Here is an 18,360-nt window from a genome sequence, read left to right as displayed (position 1 = left end):
TATTGCACAAAGGTTTTTTAATCGCCCGGCAAATGTCAACTGCTTGCGCCATTTCTTTGCGTAAATATTTCTACAGCGTCGTTTCAACTTTCTACTTTATGCCGATAACAAAACATGACGATGTGCAAATGATGCCATTAATTTTCAGGCGGTAAGAGAGTGCAAGAGCGAGGGGGTGCCATGTTCATTGTCAGCGCTGCTCCTGATTATTATTACTCTTGATATATGAGCATGGCATGGCAAAAGGTAAAGCGACAAAGAGCGTGGGCGTTGGAAGGTAATGCCTTTTTGAATGCTTTACGCGCTCGAAAATTGCAAAGGCTCTTTTAAAAACATTTGCTCTTAAGCTGTTATCTTGCCATCCACAACGCTCTTAAACTGTTTATAGCACTCACTTTTCATTTAAGTTGTGAGAGAGCATTGCTTAATTTCATTTTGCATCCAAATTAAAGCAACAATAATAAAAGCAAAGCACTCAAAACAGTTCTGCGATACAAGAAGCATGAAAAATATAACGAAAGGGTAGAAATGAAAATGAAAATGTAGTCAAACTTTTTAAATGGGGCGACGTTTTTAAGAGAAAATGCCAAAAAAAACAAACTGGACAACAAGCTTTGTTTGGCAGACCAACTTTAAAGTGGCTCCTTTTTCTGCACTTTAGCTTGAAATTGTTTTGCTGTTGTGAATATAATAAAATCTGTTTTTCACAAATCGAACAACTGCCCTTAAAAATAAAGTAAAGTACACAATTAGTTCGATAATGAAATGCCGTTGAAATAGCTTTTTAATCTAATACTGAAAACCATTTAATATTGAAGAACAACACACTTGAACGTATAAAAAGTAGATTAAGCTATATTATCAACTAGTTAACTTATCAACTATAATTAAAATCCATTTATTCTTAAGACATTTCAAAATGGAAATTGTAAAATTTAAAGCAAGAGCGTATGAATAATTGAATAAATGCAAATAAATAATTGATTAGAGCTTATGTCAACTCTCAAATTTCTCAAGTAAGTAGTCAATGAGAGCTATTAGCGGCTTATCAGCAACTTAATGAATACATTTGTTTATTATTACACCCCTTAGCTATAGCGTCGTTGCTTTGTTTATCTATTATATACGCCTGCGCTTTGACGCGCCCTCAGCTTATCATTTCAGATTGGTGGCATATATAAACGCTAGCATTGGGCTTGCCGCGCCAGTTAAAATTCAACAGTGTTTGAGTGTGAATAGTAGAAAATGCAGCTGGTCCAAGCTATCGCTGCTTTGGTAGCTTTATGGCTGGTGTGCACAAGTCCAATCGAGGCCAAGTGCGGCTATGAAGTATGTGATAAGGTTCTTTTTACAGAACTCCTTTAAAACAAATGCTTTTCAGGCCTGTCCAGCCGGCAAACCGAATATGATTAATGTGCACTTGGTGCCGCACTCGCATGATGATGTCGGCTGGCTAAAGACAGTCGATCAGTATTATTATGGTGCCAAAAATAATATACAGCACGCAGGTGTGCAATACATACTGGACTCTGTGGTGGCCGAGTTGTTAAAGGACCCATCGCGGCGTTTCATACAAGTGGAGACGGCATTTTTCTTCAAATGGTATCAGGAGCAGACAGCAACAGTGCAGACTTTAGTAAAGAAACTGGTGAACGAAGGTCGCTTGGAGTTTACTGGTGGCGCCTGGAGCATGAACGACGAGGCAGCGGTGCATTATCAAAGCGTCATAGATCAGTTTACATTGGGCTTGAAGTAAGTCGGCAAGTCAAAGTGTCTTATATATAAATTACATTAGTTACACAATATTTTTAGAGTGCTGAATGACACGTTTGGCGCTTGCGCGCGTCCACGCATAGGCTGGCAAATTGATCCATTTGGACACTCGCGTGAAATGGCTTCAATATTTGCGCAAATGGCCTACGATGCCGAATTCTTTGCTCGCATGGATCATGTGGAGAAGACGCAGCGTCTGTCAGATATAGCGATGGAAATGATTTGGCAGTCTAGCGCATCCCTAAAGGATGCGGACATCTTTACTGGGTCTGCTTTATCGCCATTACTCAGCGCCGCCAGGTTTCTGCTTTGACGTGCTCTGCAGCGACGCACCCATTATAGATGGCAAGAGCTATGACAACAATGTGAAGTCCAGAGTGGATGACTTTATCAGCTATGTGAAGAGCATGTCGAATTCATTTCGAGCTACGCATATAATGGTGCCCATGGGTGATGATTTTCAGTATGAGAATGCTGAAATGAATTTCAAGAATATGGACAAGCTCATCAAGTAAGTTTAAAGTTGCAAACATGCTGGCTTAAGGGCTTACCCAGGTTCTCTTTAAAGATATGTGAACGAACGTCAGGTTACTGGCTCCAAGGTGCATGTGTTCTACTCGACACCGTCTTGTTATGTAAACGAGCTGCATAAGATGCAGCTCACCTGGCCCAACAAGACGCAGGATTTCTTTCCTTACGCCAGTGATGATCACTCATACTGGACAGGTTACTACACCTCACGTCCCACCCAAAAACGCTTTGAGCGCATAGGCAATCATCTGCTGCAGACAGTCAAGCAACTTAGCGCCTTCGTTCACTTGTACCACACTGAGTATACTGGCAAACTGGATGCACTGCGTCAGGTTATGGGTATAATGCAGCATCATGATGCCATAACAGGCACGGAGAAGCAAGCCGTGGCCCGCGACTACGATCGCCTGCTCAGCGATGCCATGACGCAGTCGCAGGATACAGCACGCCTGGCGCTTACTTTGATAACGAATTTGGGTGTGCAGCAATTCGACAGCTGCTTGCAGTTGAATATAAGTGTTTGCCAGGCCTACGACAGTGCTAATAATCTGGTGGTGACACTCTTTAATCCTCTGGCGCATCGCTCCACGCAATATGTGCGTTTGCCTGTGCTGGAAGAGCATTATCTGGTCACTGATGAAAATGGTGAGTTAAGTTAAGTTATGCCTTAAATGAAAGTCAAGCTAAACTTACTTTTCAAAGGTCGGGAAGTGCCTTCCGAGCTGCTGCCCGTGCCTAGCCAACTGCTGGACTTGCCACATCGCGCGCACAATACAAAACATGAGCTCGTCTTTCAGGCTACAGTGCTCAAGCTAGCTAACTATTATGTACGCGTATTACCCAAGCCAAGATCACAAAAGCTGTCTACACGCCAACGTTTCCAGCAGCTGGAACTGCTGCAGCAAAAGTCCAAAGCGGACGAGCCCGAGTTCACACTACAAAATTCTGTAAGTACGTATAAATCTATAGCCATTATTATGTTACCATCTTAATCCTTGCAGCTTATCAAGCTGGTGTTTGACACTAGCACAGGTCACTTGAAGAGCGTGGAAATGAATGGAGTATCTGAGCCTATAGATCAAACCTTTGGCATCTACAATGGCGCGCGAGCCAACAATGGCGCACCTAGTCGACGTTCCTCCGGTGCCTACATATTCCGACCTAATGGCACCATAGCTCTGTTGCAGCAAAAGCTCAGCTATACAGTCCACAAGGGTGAGAAAGTGCAGGAAGTGCATCAGCAGTTCAACGAGTGGATTTCTCAAGTGACGCGCATCTCGGAGGGTGTGAATCGTGTCGAGTTCGAGTGGCTTATTGGACCCATACCTATTGAGGATGACATTGGCAAGGAAATCGTCATGCGCTTTGACAGCAGCCTGCAGTCAAATGGCATCTTTTACACCGACTCCAATGGACGAGAAATGCTCCAGCGCGTGCGTAATAAACGCGAATACTTTACGCCCAATATGACGGAGTCTGTGAGTGGTAACTATTATCCTGTTACAGCACGCATTGCTTTGCAGGATGAGCACAAGCGTCTGGCTTTGTTGAATGATCGCGCTCAAGGCGGCTCTAGCTTGGCTGATGGCCAGTTGGAGCTTATGCTTCATCGTCGACTGCTCAACGATGACGCCTTTGGTGTGGGTGAAGCGCTTAATGAAACACAGTTTGGCACGGGTTTAATAGCACGCGGCAAGGTTTATCTAATGCTTAATACGCCCACGCCGCAATCCTCTGCCAGTGAGCGCTTGGCACAACAGGAAATTCATTTGCCCTTTTGGCCATTCTTTAGTAAAACAAACAGTCCCATTTTGAGCTCAGTGCCGTTGCCAGATTTCAATGACTTGCCTCAGGCGGTGCATCTTCTCACCTTGGAGCCGTACTCCTCAAGCGAACTGCTGCTGCGTGTGGAGAACATTATGGACCATGAAGAGGGTCGCACAGTTAGCTTCAACATACGCCACATATTTGAGGGATTAAGTGGGCAGGAGATACGCGAAACTACGTTGGATGGCAATATGCCACTTGCAGACATGAGGAGATTCAAATTTCAACAAGATGGAACAACGGTGCCGCAGTCTGCGGAATTCTTTACAGCTCCTTATGAACCCTTGCAGGCCAATAAGGCAAGTGACTCATCTAAATTTAGCGTCACATTGGATCCAATGCAGATTCGCACATTTATTATTAAGTGGGCGTAAAGAGTTGTTTACTAAACTCGGTTAAATTAACCAATAAATACGTGTCATTTTACTTGTTAACAGCAAAATGTATCAATTATGTATACAATTTTAATATTTTTGCGCCAAGCTCTTATTGTGTATAATACTCAATAGCTAATTTTGCATGTTTCGAACAGCGATAGCTCTCGCACTTATTGCGAACAATATATTTAAAAATTTAAATACATTTAGTTGTTTTGAAAAGAAAATAAGCAAAATAGTTTTTGTTTATAAAAGTTCAAATAATCAAATAGCTCTCACATTTTCGCGCAGTTGGTTATCAAAAACAGCCAGATTTGACGGGAAAAAATACTGTTTTTACCCTACCATTTTGCAGCCCTACATATGGGTAATCGAATAAAAATCGAAACCGAATGAATAATCGAACTTAAGTCGAAACCAAGCGATAAATAAAGCGGTAAGTTAAGCATCAAAAAAAATTAGTGGATCGGACGAAGAGCACGTATTCTGCGTAGATAAAAATTAAATTGTTTTAAAAACGCACAATGCTATAAAAAATCAAGTTAAATGTCAGTGAGATACAAGTCTTGGTGTGCGCCAATGAGTGTTTAATGTAATTTGTGTTTTGATTCGTATGCATTAATAAAAAAAATTGAAGCAGCGTGTGCTGTAAATTTGTACAACTTATAAGCGTATTTAAGGCTTCGTGTGTTGTTGTGTGTGAGTGTGCGTGAATTCCGACCGACGACGACGCCGACGCAGCAGCTGCTGAGCCACCATTTTACCGAAGAAGCGCAGAGAGAAAAGGGTGCAAAGCGTACAAATTAAAGGCGACTGGCCGACTAAATAAATCATTTGTGTTAAATTAATTCTACACAAGCAACAAAAGCCCTCAAAATGGCCAGTTTCCAAGTGCATTTGGATAACAACGAAAAGGAGAATCCCGTCATGGTGGGCAATAACCAAAAATTGCCATTTGGTAGTAAGCAGCCGCTTGCCGCTTTAGGAGCACGCAATAATATCAAACAAGCCAATGTGGCGCCCCAAAAAATGGTAAGTTTTGTCAACTACCTAGGCAAGTAGAGCAATGTATGTACATATATTTGTTGTTATTGTTGCGCGCATTCTAATGCAGCTGCCGTCGCCTGTTTGGTGGTGGTTCTGTTCCTTGATGAGTGCAGCGAGCGCGAGAGAGAAAACAGCGCAGTAAACTTAATACTTATTTATGGTGGTGGTTTGCTCTCGTCCCTTTTTTCATTGTTGCTATCTCTGCGCATGCTTTACTAAAAAAAAGTGTATTGCTTGACAGTTGCATGTAAATGTGTGTGTGTGTGTGTTTATGTGTGAGGTGCGACTGCGCGCCTTTATTGCAAAACTAACCTAGAATTGCACAACACAAGAACAACAACAGTGGCTAAAATTGCGCGCCAAATGCAAGGAAGAGGTATAGACGCCAACTACTGTAACAAAATTACAAGACACACACATGCACATGCGCATGCATGTAAAGAGAGAGAGAGAGAGAGAGCCCAACTATAAGAGTGGGAAGCCAACCAATCGCGCACGCGTAACAGGATTATTCCCAGCATGTAACTAAATTTGAACACTGCTGTTGTCACTCTTAGACGCACACACACACTTAAATGTTCATATACATACATATATAATTATTATGCATACTCGTGCTTGTTTGCAGGGACTGCGTGAGGTTGCCAAGCCAAAACTACTGGATGAGAACTCGCTCTATGCTGGTGTTAAGAAATCAAATGTTGTGCCTGTGGTGGAGCAGTTCAAGAGCTTCTCTGTTTACGAGGATAACCATGATACGCAGTTGATATCAAATGGCGCGCAGAAACAGCAGCAGGCTAACAATGAAGAGAAGGAGAATATCTCTCGCTATCTCTCCAAGTAAGTGCAGTATACAAAACCCCACAGAGATTCTAGCTAATTACCCAACATTTTAGTAGCGAAGTGTTGGATATACAGCAGAGTTATGATATGGACGGCACGCCCATGTCTGTAACCGATGTGCTTTCACCCATGTCTGTGGATCGCTCCATGCTGGATAGCAGTCAGCTTATAAGCGTCGACGACAGCACCACTTCGGCTGATGTTTCTACCAAGTCTGACATCTTGGAGTTGCCGCCGTTGCCACGCAATGATCGTCAGCGCTTCTTTGAGGTTGTTGACTATCAGCAGGATATATTGGCATATTTCCGCGAGAGTGAGGTAAGTTCGACAACTACAAAACTCGACACATTTAATTTGAGCTTTATTCTTTGAAGCAGACGTAAATTTATGCATTGCGCGTCTGTGGAGCTGCGCTGTCAATCGTATACCTATTTGCATGTCAAGGCAGCTCCACACACGTTCAACTAAATGCTTAACGTGAGGTCTTGTTGAACTGATCATAGAATTCATCAGAGACAGCATTGCTGAGCTGCGTTAGTGCCGCCTTGCGTTGTAGCTCCTGTTCAATGGCCAGATTGGCATTGGTGCGCATTAAATCATCCAATTGCTGCTTTCGCTTGCGATCTATTTCGATTTGCTTGAGCATCAGCTCACGATCCATATTCATGGCATATTGCTCCCATTGCTTCTCCATGAGTTGTGCCTCGGTCTTGCGTTGCTCTGTTTGAGCCAAATGCTGCTCCTGGCCCTTACGGAAGTCAAGTAGCTCCTCGGCTGTCATGCCGCGATACATAAATGCAATCTTTTTGTTCGGATTGCTGCGCGACTGAGCCACATCGGGATTCTCAGTGAGCATATCGCTGGAGAGCATATTGTAGATTTCGGCCATATCATCCTCGTATGTCTCCAGCTTGGCGCGTTTGCGTGCCGCTTCCTTTTGCTTGGCCAGATTAATGTTGAACTGACGTGTCTTGTTAATCAGCTGATTGCGCATGCAGTGATCGGACTTTGCCATCTCCTCCAAATGCTTATCTCGACACTGTATGCTTTCCATGTAGAGATTGTCCGCTTGCTTGCGTGCTTCCTCCGCACGCTTGCGTTCCATCACCTGCTGATCCAGCCAGGCACGTTGCTGCTCACGCTGGAGCACCTTGCGCTCGTTTTGATGCAGATCCTCGCCATGAAATATCTGTGCACTGGACACACCCAATGCAATATCATCGTCCGCTATGCGCGCTGGCTTTGCTTTCTTCAAATAATTGGGATCATTGAGATCGAATTCGCGTCGCTGATCCAAGCGCTGATAGCGACAGCGATAAAAATTCAGATCCGAGTCCATAATACGCTTTTCTTTCTCCAGCTCCTGCTCCTTGGCGCGTATCAAACGCTTCTGCAGCTGCTCTTGCTCCTCATAGCGTTTATTGCATTCCAACTGCACGCTCTGCTGCTTTTTTCTATCTAAGATTTGACGCTCCAAGCCATCCATATCAAGCTAAATGCAAGACATTAATTTATAATTTGAGTTAATTGAAGCATATTCACTTACGCCAAAAAGCCGCTGCTTGGCATTGAAGATGCGCTTCTTGCGCTCCTCTTCATATTGCTCGCGCTTTTGCAGCTTGAGCGCCTCATTGAGGTCCTCCTTGGTGCAAATGGGCAGCTTCAAAGTCATCTTGGCTGTTTAAAACTTGTGAACTCTTTGCCTTTCAATTACAACAAAATATATTAAATACACATTTAGTGTTTTGTAGCCGATGCGAATGTGTTCAGTTTTCACCTGAGTTTGTTTGCTCGGTTGCCGGGTAGTTTGATAAGTTTTTAGGTTCTTTATAAAAACAAATAGTAACAACAACCCCCTTTCGTGTACATAGAAGGGCCTGTTGCTAGGTTTAACCATGCATTAAATTTATATACTTGTCCATCCACAGCTGAAGCATCGCCCAAAGCCGCAATACATGCGCCGCCAGGTGGACATTAATCACTCTATGCGCAGCATTTTGGTGGATTGGCTGGTTGAGGTGGCCGAAGAGTATAAACTCGATACGGAAACTTTATATTTGGCTGTCGCTTATATGGATCGTTTTCTCAGTCAAATGTCCGTCAAGCGCGCCAAGCTGCAATTGGTGGGCACTGCAGCCATGTATATTGCATCGTAAGTATTTTGAAAATACAATATAAAATTATATTATTAAACTTATGTCTTATGCACAGCAAATACGAGGAGATCTATCCACCAGATGTAGGCGAGTTTGTATTTCTCACTGACAATACCTATACGAAGGCTCAGGTGCTGCGCTTGGAGCAAGTGCTGCTCAAGATACTCTCCTTCAACTTGTGCACGCCTACAGCTTACGTGTTTATCAATACTTATGCCGTTATATGCGATATGCCCGAGAAGCTCAAGAACTTGACTTTGGTAGGCCGTTGACAGCAGCTGGCGAAGACATAAATATTCAATTTATTTTTCATTTATTTAAAGTACATTGCTGAGCTGTCCTTGTTGGACGGTGAATCGTATATGCAATATTTGCCTTCAATGATGTCAGCGGGTGCGCTTGCCTTGGCGCGTCATATGTTGGGTCTGGCGATGTGGACGCCACAGCTGGAGGAGATTACCACATACAACATGAAGCAGCTCAAGGATCTAGTGCTCATGCTATACCAGACACACAAGTCTGTCAAGTCGCAGAATACACAGGCCATACGGGAAAAGTACAATAGGGACAAGTAAGACATGAAAAGCAAAACTTTAATTGCAACTGTGTTCCTAAATTTGAACCTTCACTTTAGATACAAGAAAATTGCTTCAACTGAGTGCATTGAACTAAATGAGGCACACTTCGATGCATTGATGCAACAGGAGGAACAGCAGCAACGGCCGAACGAGAATTCGCAGAAACAATTTGTTTTATAAGTTTTAAGTGTTTTTCTTTTATTCTTTTACGTCATCATCAAGCCATGATAAAATTGTATTGTAGTCTTACATTTACTCTATGTGCACACTTATGTAGCTTGTAGTAATTTTAATTTTGTTGTATGTGTAAGTACAAGTAATTTAGTAATTGCTGCCCCACGCATGCGCGCACACAAACACGCTAGAAACACTGCCAACATCCAATAGCTGCGCAAATTGAAACTCTGGCCTGGCTATAACACAAGATCCAAAATCTCAAAGCGTACTGGACAATTTTATATGCCAGCTGGACATATAAGAGATGTACTAACTGCCTACGAACAAGGAGCCTTAGAATTCAAATCACACTGCGTGCAACAAAAACAACAACACAACAATGGAAGCAGAAAGAAAATTTATATAAATTTAAATATAATCGTAGAAAACCACAAACGTAGGCTAATGGCTCAAAAACAGTTTTCTTTTTAGTTATGGAATTTGAACACAATCATTTCTGAAGATGTCAATTTTTAACATTTTACGTATTTATATAATAACTTGTATAACCAGATACATATATCGTAAAAACGTAACTGTTATTTTTGGGCCGAGATTTAATACATATATCTAACTTACGAATCTTATATACATATACAAACGATATAGGCTATAAATGTTCTGTGAACCAACGCAACAAATGTAACAAATCAATAAAATTATAGAAAAAGTAACTTGGCTGATTTGTATATTTTGTAATATGTATCCTTAAAAAGATGTAACAGCTGAATCGTTTTTAATTTATGTCTTGCAACATTCGTTTTTATTAAAAAAAAACCAACAACAAAGCGCTTTGATATAGTGTTGGGACAGTCACATCATGTGTAAGGGAATTCCGGGAGTATTCCGTATTAGATTCAAAATGCAATCACTTTTGAGCGTAGAGAAATTTGACAAAAATAATTCAAAAATGCACTATTTTTAATGTATCCCAATGCAAATGATATAGTTGGACTTCTAGGTATGGGAGGTGCTTGCTACTCTAGTAAGCAAAACGTGAGTCCGGATGGTAGCCAAGCTTGTCTAGCGCTGGATTGCAGGCAAAGTTGATCATGGGTGGCGGTCCGCAAAGCAGCACAATTGTGTCTTCACTGGCAGGCAAGAGATGAGCGCCAAGCATTTCATCATTAATAAATCCAACACTATAGTTCCAGCCTAAAAGAGTGCAGAGCATAGATTAACAAGTGTTTGGATAGACCACTGCCAAAGTATTAGTTTAACAAGAGGATTGGTCTACATGTGTGGAAATCTAGCTGAACCTGTTACTTATTGTTAGTAGCTAAAACGTTGATCCGAATGATGACCCAAACGCTCCAAGCCCGGTATGCACGTATAGTTGACCATGGGCGGTGGACCGCATAGTAGACAAAGCGTTTGTGGATCGGGCGGAAATAGATGTAGCTTCATCATCTCATCGTTCACATGGCCTGTATTATAAGACCAGGCTAAAAAACGCTCGTGCGCCGTGCGTGGCATCCGTTTGAGAGTGGCAGCATGTGGCAAAGTATTGAAGGAGTGGCAAACACACAAAATACTCAACATAATAGATAGCCTTAGGTAATAATTAGTGTTTGCTACACATTGGTGAGGTGAGATGAGCGCTGATCTTGAAAGTGCCATGAGTGCTCAATGATGTAATGTTGAGTTTTGTCTTTCGGATGAAATGAATCTGCCTTGCTTTTTACTAACTGCCCAATTAAGTCCCGAATATGCAACATGGCTCACCTTCGACTGCTTTATCCACAGTATACCAGACTTTGAATTGATCGGGATAGTTCTTGGCCAGCTCATCCAGTTCCTCGCGCAGCAAAATGTCCTTTTCGCTCTGCCGTTTAAAATAACTTTTAGTACGGCAAACTTTATACATAACTGACTGTTTCCGCTCACCTGATTGGCAAAGACCAGCGACAGCTCGGTTTTGTCCTTATCACTGCGCTTGAGTACCTCACGCGCCAGCTGATACATGGGCGTAATACCAGAGCCGCCTGCAATCATGTTCACACGCTTGGCCGTCACGTGCTTGGGCGGATCCTTACGCAGTTTCTTGATGGAGAAAGCGCCGTTGCCCATATATTGCAGACGTCCGGAGGGACCACGGAACGATATTTTGTCGCCCACCTCCATTTGTTCTAAATGCTGAGTCATTTTGCCGCCAGCTGGGAACTTGGGATGTGTGTCCTTAAAGTAAACCTTTATAATTAGATCTACATAGCCAACATCGTCATCCGATGATATGGGCGTATACGGCCGTATAACAAGCTCGCTGTCAATGGTAGCTATTAGATGGATATGCTGACCAACGGGCAGACCCAGCACATGCTGCTTGGAGGGCAGGCCAAAACGAAAGCGTCGCGTATCATGGCTAAGTATTTCCTTCTCAATCAACGGCAACTGGTACTTATCATTAGGATCGACCAATGTGCGTAGTCGAGCGGTGCGATTTGGTTCCCGACGTGGCTGCGTCTTCTTCTTGTTTAGAAAATAATGAACGATCAAAGCGCCAGCGACTACGGCTACCACGCCCACAGCAATGGGCACAATCTGTAAACGAAATCGGTAAAAATGAATAAGTATACTTTATTTCGTAATCTCTAATCAGCTTATGTGACGGCGACTGAGTGCATATTAGTGATGGGAAGGGGAAAAATTGAAAAAAATAAATTTAAAATGGAAAATTACTAGATGTTTTCTGAGTGTGTGATAAAAAAAATTTAAATTTGCTCCCAAACTCTTAGTCACGCGCTCATCTCTAACGCACAAATTTAACACGCATATTTACACAGATTATTAGTTTTGTTGTTGTTTTTGTCAGACAGATGACCGGCACTGATTAAAGGTCGATATTCAACAATATGCAACATATAACAAACAGCCGATCACATAATAAAACATATTTTTTGCATAAATTAATACAAACATGCCCACAGTGCATAAGCTACAACATGTTTGAGGTTATTACAATATCGAAGACATTGTTTTTGTTATACATATGAAAACATGTATGACCTTGATAGCGCTTAGCGCAAAGATAACCACTTGCACAATAAAATTATAGTTAATAATAATACACAATTGCCCGCATGGCGTTTCATTTCATGACGTCACTGACTTACATCAAAATCTGCCATTTCGTCACAGACACTTGTTATATGTGTAATACAAATTGTATTTAAATTTTGTGTGTTATTGAACTTGACCGACTAAAATTGAATAGAGCGAAGCGGCTTGCGCCTGGCGTACGTAATTTCCAATTGAAATGAAGTTCAGTTTTGCAAACGGGGGCTAAAAATCATTTGCCGACTAAGCAAACAGTGCCTCGTAGCAATTTTCGTACATTGTATGCCAGTGCCAAGTTAAATTGTTTATGTTTAAAAACTTAGACACAACTGTAAAGTGTTAACTCATGCTGCTTGTGTAAAATTTTAAAGCCAGTAGGAGAGCGTAACGCTGATTACACACAGAGAGAGAGAGCGCTTTAGATTACAAATGTTGCCGAGACAACAAAGAGAAATTTTCAAAGAGCACGTTTTATGGCTAAACAGCTGATGGGATTGTGAGTGAGTGACGTATTGTATATAGCTGTGCATTTTACACTAGATATTTTTACAGACTGTGTCTACACTATTTGTTGACCGGCTTTAGCTGCAATTAGCTCATACATATTAGCAAATGCCCAATTTAGCTAATGTGTTGCCAAGTTATGCATACACATGTTTTTCAATTATGTATGTACTTTGGCTTCATATTACTCAAAACTGGCGGACGTGCAATATGAAGGCATGACGTCACTTAACAATGTTTATTTCCTCAAGTAAAGAATTAGTTACCAACACATGTCCCACACACTTGAACTGTACATATATACACACAAACACACACACACACACAGGCACGTACACTTGCATTCCGTTGGGGCAGATGTTGTCGTACATACTATACATTTTTGAGCAGTTATGAAATGGCTATCTTTTGATGTGTACAAGTGTTTGTTTTGGTTCTTTGCTTAAAACATTTCGTAACTTACATTGCTTTCAATAAGACGCGCCATTTCCAGGAGAAGCTGTTTGGAAAAATTAATGCACTTAGTTTTTTGGATAAATTACATAATTTCTTAGTTGCACCAATGGAATATCACTCACTGGGCTGTCTCAGAGTGCCAATGCCAGACAACAGTGTTATTTTAAAACGCGAACCTGAACGTGGAGATAGTCAAAGCAATTTGTTTGACTCTCTTTCTCTTTAGTGCGCTCTCGCTACTATCTCATACGCTCTTTCGGAACTCTTTGACAACAACTATTTGTTGTTGTGATTGCAAATTGCATTTTTAAATGTTCTACAAATTATCTAAAGTTAGTCCTGGGATTCTAAATTGTCTTTCTATTAATTTACACAACTATTAAAATAAGAAGGCAAATTGCATGCCAAAACATATGATGCTTGCGTGTTATCGAGCAATTCATCGAGTCAACGCTTAATGTACTTATTTGGCAATTTATTTCTTAGCCAACCCAGTTCATCTAGCTGCATTTAGTTTCTACCATTTGACTAAATAAAGAATAAAAAATAATTTTGTGAAATAGCTAAAATAACAGGGTTTATCCAAATTAGGCGGATTCCAGTTTTCGATTGTTAACAATAGCCAAATTCGACATGAAATTAGCTAATTTGACAACACTGCTCATAGTCGATACTTCGACGTTATTTCACATCTCTAATTCTTTCTTTCGTAAATCGCATCCGAGGAAGTTGACATGGCGTAAGTGGCGTGCTAAATAAAATTTTAAAAAATATAAAGCATCGCAAATATTTTAAAGCAATTAAAGCAACAGTTTCTTATAATATTGTTTGCTTTTCTTGTTTAATATAATATTTTCGTTGTGTGGCAATCAGAAACCAGCTTTTTGGACTTGTCATGACCACATCAGTTTGGAAATGATTGCAATAGTAAATATGACTTTTGTGTTGAATTTGTAACTAACTATTTTTAGTTGCAGCTAAATTGCACAATTTTCAAACAGAACACTCAGTAAATTATCCATGAGAAGCTGTGCTTTAATTGAATATATTTTTTCTTTGAAACTTACAGTTCGAAAGTCTCGCGTGATACGCTCAATGAGGGCGTGATTGGTATCTTGGAGAACTCGCTCAAGAAGAAGCGTGGTTTCTTGGAGTCGGTGGAACTCCAAATTGGCCTGAAGAACTACGATCCCCAAAAGGACAAGCGTTTCTCCGGCACTGTTAAGTACGTTGGCTAAAATACCTGCGTTGCCACGCCCCCCGGGGTGTTAAGTTGTGGCATCGTTAGGCAGTCGAATGTGTCCATTCTGACAGTTCGGCGGACCTGCACTCAGGGTCTTAAAATCAAATTGAGTAGGCATTAGCAATAATGCCGCAATTGTTAGTTAATCAGTCAATTTAAACTTACCAGTTGTAAGCAAACCATGCATATTAATTAACGTTTAGTTTTAATTACTACTCATCGAATTTGAACTGACGTCAAGATTTATATTTTAACTTGTAGGTTGAAGCATGTGCCACGTCCCAAGATGAAGGTTTGCATTCTGGGCGATCAACAGCATTGCGATGAGGCTAAGGCTAACGGTGTTGAGTTCATGGATGCCGAGGCTCTGAAGAAGCTGAACAAGAACAAGAAGCTGGTCAAGAAATTGGCCAAGTCTTATGATGCTTTCTTGGCTTCCGAGTCACTCATCAAGCAGATTCCCCGTCTGTTGGGTCCCGGTCTGAACAAGGCTGGCAAGTTCCCTGGTCTGCTCTCCCATCAGGAGTCGATGATGGCCAAGATCGAGGAGGTCAAGTCCACCATTAAGTTCCAGATGAAGAAGGTCTTGTGCCTGTCTGTCGCCGTTGGACACGTTGGCATGAAGCAGGATGAGCTCTCACAGAACGTGAGCTTGTCTATCAATTTCCTCGTCTCGCTGTTGAAGAAGAACTGGCAGAACGTGCGCTCCCTGCACATCAAGTCCTCCATGGGCCCACCACAGCGTCTGTACTAAATTTTGTGCATTAAAATTGACATACTTTCGTAAATAAAAAAACCTACATTTTGTAAATGTATTTTAAATATTTGATTATTTTATTTCTTAGTTGCAAGCTCTTATAAAACTAAAATCTTTTTTGAAGCGTTAACAATTACGTTATAGATTCCATTTCTGTAGAACTAATGGTGCGTGCCAAAAACTCGCGCAGCTCTAAGCCTTTTACAAGCTCCTTGTTGACATCACGCGCTTCTTCCATAGGTGGGGCTTTGAATTTGGATACATCCACACTATTGCCCCACTCTAGCATGTGAGGTTCGCTGACTTCCTCGAGCAGGTTGTGCAGAACTGTGGCCGCTCTAATAATACAGGAAGCGGTCTGGAAGCTTATGTCCAGTGGCTGACTGAGGAAACGCCAACGCGACATCAGACGATGAAGCGCACAATCGCTCATCTCCAGAAGATGCTCGGCTACCTCGTTAAAATCATGTTTATGCGGCTGATCCGGATACTTATAACGCTGCATTAACCAAGGACGCAGTGGATACTTTTGTTGAGCGGGTGCCAGCACAAAGGCGGGCACCATGCGACCATTAATGCGACGTGGCGGCAGCAACGTTAAGGAATTGGGCGCATGGGAAAACATAGGATCCAGTTGTGGTTTCTCTTCATGACTCAGTTGCAGTTCACGGAAAAGCATGCGATCGTCCAGCAAGAATTCCATCCGCAACGTAGAGTTGCTGTTATTGTTACGCAATGGAATGCTACAAACGCCAATTACGCCCACTAGTGCTGCTGGCATGTTGCACTCTCTTTGAAAGCCCGCTATGACTTGGTTGCAGTCGGCCTCGCTTTGCGGCAACAGACGCAGGGCCTTGCCCAGATTGGTCATCACAGCATTGCAGAAGACTTTTAGGCATTTAATGGTGCGAGCGCGTGGCACCGCAAATTGTTCTGCTATAACAGAAAGGCGTTCACTGCTGGCCAAGAAGTAGAGCGCCAATCCCACGCATTTAGCAACCGGTATGACATCCGAGTACACGGTGTTGCGACCATGGAGTACTGGTGCGCGACGCAACGTGGGTTCCAATTGTTCGGCGAGCGAATAAAAAGTGCTCCTACTAACATGAAAACTATTTAGGAACTGCTCATCGCTAAATTGCAGCACAGTGTACTCCCAGAATCTTGGTTTGGGTTCATCATTCTTATCTTCCTCAAATTTTTGTTCCTCATAATCTGTTGCTTTTTTTTGTTCCTCCTTTTTATTACGCTGTTCCAATGGTTGCTCCTTCGCTGGTTGATTATTTAGCTGTTCCATTTGTTGCTGTTCTGATTGTTGTAGTTGCAAGTGCTTCATGCGAAGCGTTGTATATGATTCTATATAGCTATGATGCAGTTGCATCATTTGTTGCATATACATTAAACGAAATTGTTTAAAGCGTCTTCTTGAACGCTGCTGACTACGCCTACGATTCGTTATAACCAATTCCTGCAAGCTCCGTACATGCAACTTAATAAGCGTTGCTACTTTTTGGCGTCTTTGTGCGTTCTCTTCTGTGGTTTGTGGAAGGCTTACCAACTTGGATAGCGTATCGCTCAACTCACTGCTTATTTGTGATAATTCGTCGTTCATTTTGCTTAACTTTTCTTTTATTAGTTTGTTTGTTTACAATAAATTGAAAACTTCGTGTGAAAGAGATGGCGGCTAGTGCTGTGCAAAAACATCGATACATTAAAGTATCAATCGATGTTTCTTTTATAAGAAAATTAAACTTAATATTCAAAAGTAACATTTACAAACCCAGTCTCTGCCTGATCAAATTTGTTTTTTATTTTTCAATGATTATATTTATATATTACAAAAGCAACACGCTATTGATCATTGCCAGCATTCATTTAACAAACATCAACCTGCCTCCACATTTCTTACGAGATCCGTTACCTTGCTACGTCATTGTAAAACGCGCAAAGCACGCTCTTCGTCGGTTTTAATTTGTTTACAAAATAAGAATAAAGCTGATAATGGCACGAGCTGCAGACGATATGTTGCATTTACACACGGCACTAATTAAATATGCTGCAATTGAAGCTCGTTTGTTGTTTGTCCAATATGAAACAACTTTTGACGAATTCCAAGCAAAAAACAGGTGGAAGGAGCTGTCGTGTGTGGACTTCCACAAAATTTTCATTCACGATGTTTTGCCTAATGTGCACAGCCTTGAGTTATCCGAAACGCTAATGCAGCGCTTAAAGTTATTAGACTTAAATCCGTGCTTTACCAAAACCGATCAAGGATACGAGTGTGTGATGAGACAATTGAAGTCTCACTTTGAGCTAGTTCCAATGCGTGATTTCTGTCAGTCAGACGATCTGCCAAAGCTATTGGTGAGTTTTAACTTTAAACGCATTTGTACCGATTACTTAGTTTTCATTTACCTCGCAGTCGTCACAGAATTGGGAACCACAAAAGGAGTTTCCAAAAGAGGCTACTACGGCACACACGGTGTTGATGTGTAGTAAATCGGAGACAGAAAACAGCTCTAAACTTAAATTTCAGCTAGATTTAAAAATTGCTGCTTTACTGTCGGCATTCGTTTCAAGCGACCTGGAATTGTCCTCGGCGCAGTTGCATAATCCAGCTGAGATTCGTGAAAGATTGCGGAGAGCCAAGCAATCATTTGAGGACACCGCCAATATCTTACCTTTTCGCTCTTCTCTAGAAGATGTGACGAATAATCTTGCGACATTTGAAAAACTCAAGCAGAAGCTATCTAAGATCTTATCACGAATTTGAGTAATTGGTAAAAGAAATTTTAGTATAGAGTTGTATTTAATACTCTAATATATGTGTATATGTAATCTCTAACAATACCAAAAATTAAATTCTTAACATTTAATACATATGTAAAACCCCTAAACCGTAATTATTAACAATGAAACACACAAACGAAAGACAGACAGATTATTTTAATTAATTTTTTTGTACGCCTAATCGTAGTTTATTATATTTTTAAAA

General features: G+C 41.4%; 7 protein-coding genes across 11 annotated transcripts; 4 read left to right on the top strand and 3 right to left on the bottom strand.

Annotated features, from left to right (window-relative positions):
• Positions 1-1,225: 1,225 nt before the first annotated feature.
• On the top strand, positions 1,226-4,681 carry LOC108598442 (lysosomal alpha-mannosidase). The gene is given in 7 exon segments (XM_017985075.2): positions 1,226-1,329; positions 1,382-1,752; positions 1,813-2,038; positions 2,040-2,284; positions 2,342-2,949; positions 3,007-3,251; positions 3,306-4,681. Coding segments are annotated over 7 exon segments (2,979 nt in total). The 5' UTR covers positions 1,226-1,245; the 3' UTR covers positions 4,506-4,681.
• A 297-nt stretch (positions 4,682-4,978) lies between these two features.
• On the top strand, positions 4,979-9,981 carry LOC108600377 (G2/mitotic-specific cyclin-A). The gene is made up of 7 exons (XM_017987917.2): positions 4,979-5,540; positions 6,184-6,395; positions 6,452-6,716; positions 8,327-8,550; positions 8,610-8,814; positions 8,878-9,125; positions 9,189-9,981. The coding sequence occupies exons 1-7, from the start codon at positions 5,385-5,387 to the stop codon at positions 9,310-9,312; spliced, it is 1,434 nt and encodes a 477-aa protein (XP_017843406.1). The 5' UTR covers positions 4,979-5,384; the 3' UTR covers positions 9,313-9,981.
• LOC108600378 (RIB43A-like with coiled-coils protein 2) lies at positions 6,746-8,181 on the bottom strand. Its single transcript, XM_017987918.2, has 2 exons — positions 7,945-8,181; positions 6,746-7,890 (listed from the first exon to the last, which is right to left on the bottom strand). The coding sequence occupies exons 1-2, from the start codon at positions 8,068-8,070 to the stop codon at positions 6,871-6,873; spliced, it is 1,146 nt and encodes a 381-aa protein (XP_017843407.1). The 5' UTR covers positions 8,071-8,181; the 3' UTR covers positions 6,746-6,870.
• A 97-nt stretch (positions 9,982-10,078) lies between the features above and the next one.
• Positions 10,079-13,697, bottom strand: LOC108600380 (NADH-cytochrome b5 reductase 3). Of its 5 annotated transcripts, XM_017987919.2 has the most exons (6): positions 13,488-13,697; positions 13,373-13,408; positions 11,236-11,889; positions 11,074-11,173; positions 10,608-10,838; positions 10,413-10,503 (listed from the first exon to the last, which is right to left on the bottom strand). In XM_017987919.2, the coding sequence occupies exons 2-5, from the start codon at positions 13,394-13,396 to the stop codon at positions 10,621-10,623; spliced, it is 996 nt and encodes a 331-aa protein (XP_017843408.2). In that variant the 5' UTR covers positions 13,397-13,408; positions 13,488-13,697; the 3' UTR covers positions 10,413-10,503; positions 10,608-10,620. The 5 variants fall into 5 exon arrangements, with proteins under 5 accessions (XP_017843410.1, XP_017843408.2, XP_033149299.1 ...); XM_033293408.1 differs by having other exon boundaries at positions 13,373-13,523; XM_017987922.2 differs by having other exon boundaries at positions 10,608-10,793; positions 13,373-13,511.
• Positions 13,698-14,023: 326 nt separating this feature from the next.
• Positions 14,024-15,419, top strand: LOC108598703 (60S ribosomal protein L10a-2). Its single transcript, XM_017985428.2, has 3 exons — positions 14,024-14,104; positions 14,435-14,590; positions 14,870-15,419. Exons 1-3 carry the CDS (start codon positions 14,100-14,102, stop codon positions 15,360-15,362), a joined length of 654 nt encoding a protein of 217 aa, XP_017840917.1. The 5' UTR covers positions 14,024-14,099; the 3' UTR covers positions 15,363-15,419.
• A 40-nt stretch (positions 15,420-15,459) lies between these two features.
• On the bottom strand, positions 15,460-17,044 carry LOC108598976. The gene has a single exon (XM_017985750.2). The coding sequence runs from the start codon at positions 16,975-16,977 to the stop codon at positions 15,499-15,501; it is 1,479 nt and encodes a 492-aa protein (XP_017841239.2). The 5' UTR covers positions 16,978-17,044; the 3' UTR covers positions 15,460-15,498.
• Positions 17,045-17,334: 290 nt separating this feature from the next.
• LOC108598186 lies at positions 17,335-18,138 on the top strand. Its single transcript, XM_017984802.2, has 2 exons — positions 17,335-17,729; positions 17,788-18,138. The coding sequence occupies exons 1-2, from the start codon at positions 17,367-17,369 to the stop codon at positions 18,136-18,138; spliced, it is 714 nt and encodes a 237-aa protein (XP_017840291.2). The 5' UTR covers positions 17,335-17,366.
• The last annotated feature ends 222 nt before the right edge of the window (positions 18,139-18,360 follow it).

The sequence above is a fragment of the Drosophila busckii genome, chromosome 3L (genome assembly GCF_011750605.1).
Source record: "Drosophila busckii strain San Diego stock center, stock number 13000-0081.31 chromosome 3L, ASM1175060v1, whole genome shotgun sequence".
In the NCBI taxonomy this organism is placed as follows: Eukaryota; Metazoa; Arthropoda; class Insecta; order Diptera; family Drosophilidae; genus Drosophila; species Drosophila busckii.
Note: the sequence above shows the minus strand (reverse complement) of the source record. Positions and strands in the feature narration are given on the sequence as shown.

Excerpts from the sequence above, each read along its gene's own strand:
- LOC108600380 (XM_017987919.2), bottom strand. The coding sequence starts at position 13,396 with ATGGCGCGTCTTATTGAAAGCAAT. Across the intron at positions 11,174-11,235 it reads CGCTGGTCTTTGCCAATCAG|AGCGAAAAGGACATTTTGCT; the intron begins GTGAGCGGAAAC and ends TTTAAACGGCAG. Across the intron at positions 10,839-11,073 it reads TGTGGATAAAGCAGTCGAAG|CCACTCTCAAACGGATGCCA; the intron begins GTGAGCCATGTT and ends TGCCACATGCTG.
- LOC108600378 (XM_017987918.2), bottom strand. The coding sequence starts at position 8,070 with ATGACTTTGAAGCTGCCCATTTGCACCAAGGAGGACCTCAATGAGGCG. Across the intron at positions 7,891-7,944 it reads CCAAGCAGCGGCTTTTTGGC|CTTGATATGGATGGCTTGGA; the intron begins GTAAGTGAATAT and ends TCTTGCATTTAG.
- LOC108598976 (XM_017985750.2), bottom strand. The coding sequence starts at position 16,977 with ATGAACGACGAATTATCACAAATAAGCAGTGAGTTGAGCGATACGCTA.
- LOC108598703 (XM_017985428.2), top strand. Across the intron at positions 14,591-14,869 it reads CGTTTCTCCGGCACTGTTAA|GTTGAAGCATGTGCCACGTC; the intron begins GTACGTTGGCTA and ends TTTAACTTGTAG.
- LOC108600377 (XM_017987917.2), top strand. The coding sequence starts at position 5,385 with ATGGCCAGTTTCCAAGTGCATTTGGATAACAACGAAAAGGAGAATCCC. Across the intron at positions 6,396-6,451 it reads ATCTCTCGCTATCTCTCCAA|TAGCGAAGTGTTGGATATAC; the intron begins GTAAGTGCAGTA and ends CCAACATTTTAG. Across the intron at positions 8,815-8,877 it reads AGCTCAAGAACTTGACTTTG|TACATTGCTGAGCTGTCCTT; the intron begins GTAGGCCGTTGA and ends ATTTATTTAAAG.
- LOC108598186 (XM_017984802.2), top strand. The coding sequence starts at position 17,367 with ATGGCACGAGCTGCAGACGATATGTTGCATTTACACACGGCACTAATT. Across the intron at positions 17,730-17,787 it reads ACGATCTGCCAAAGCTATTG|TCGTCACAGAATTGGGAACC; the intron begins GTGAGTTTTAAC and ends TTTACCTCGCAG.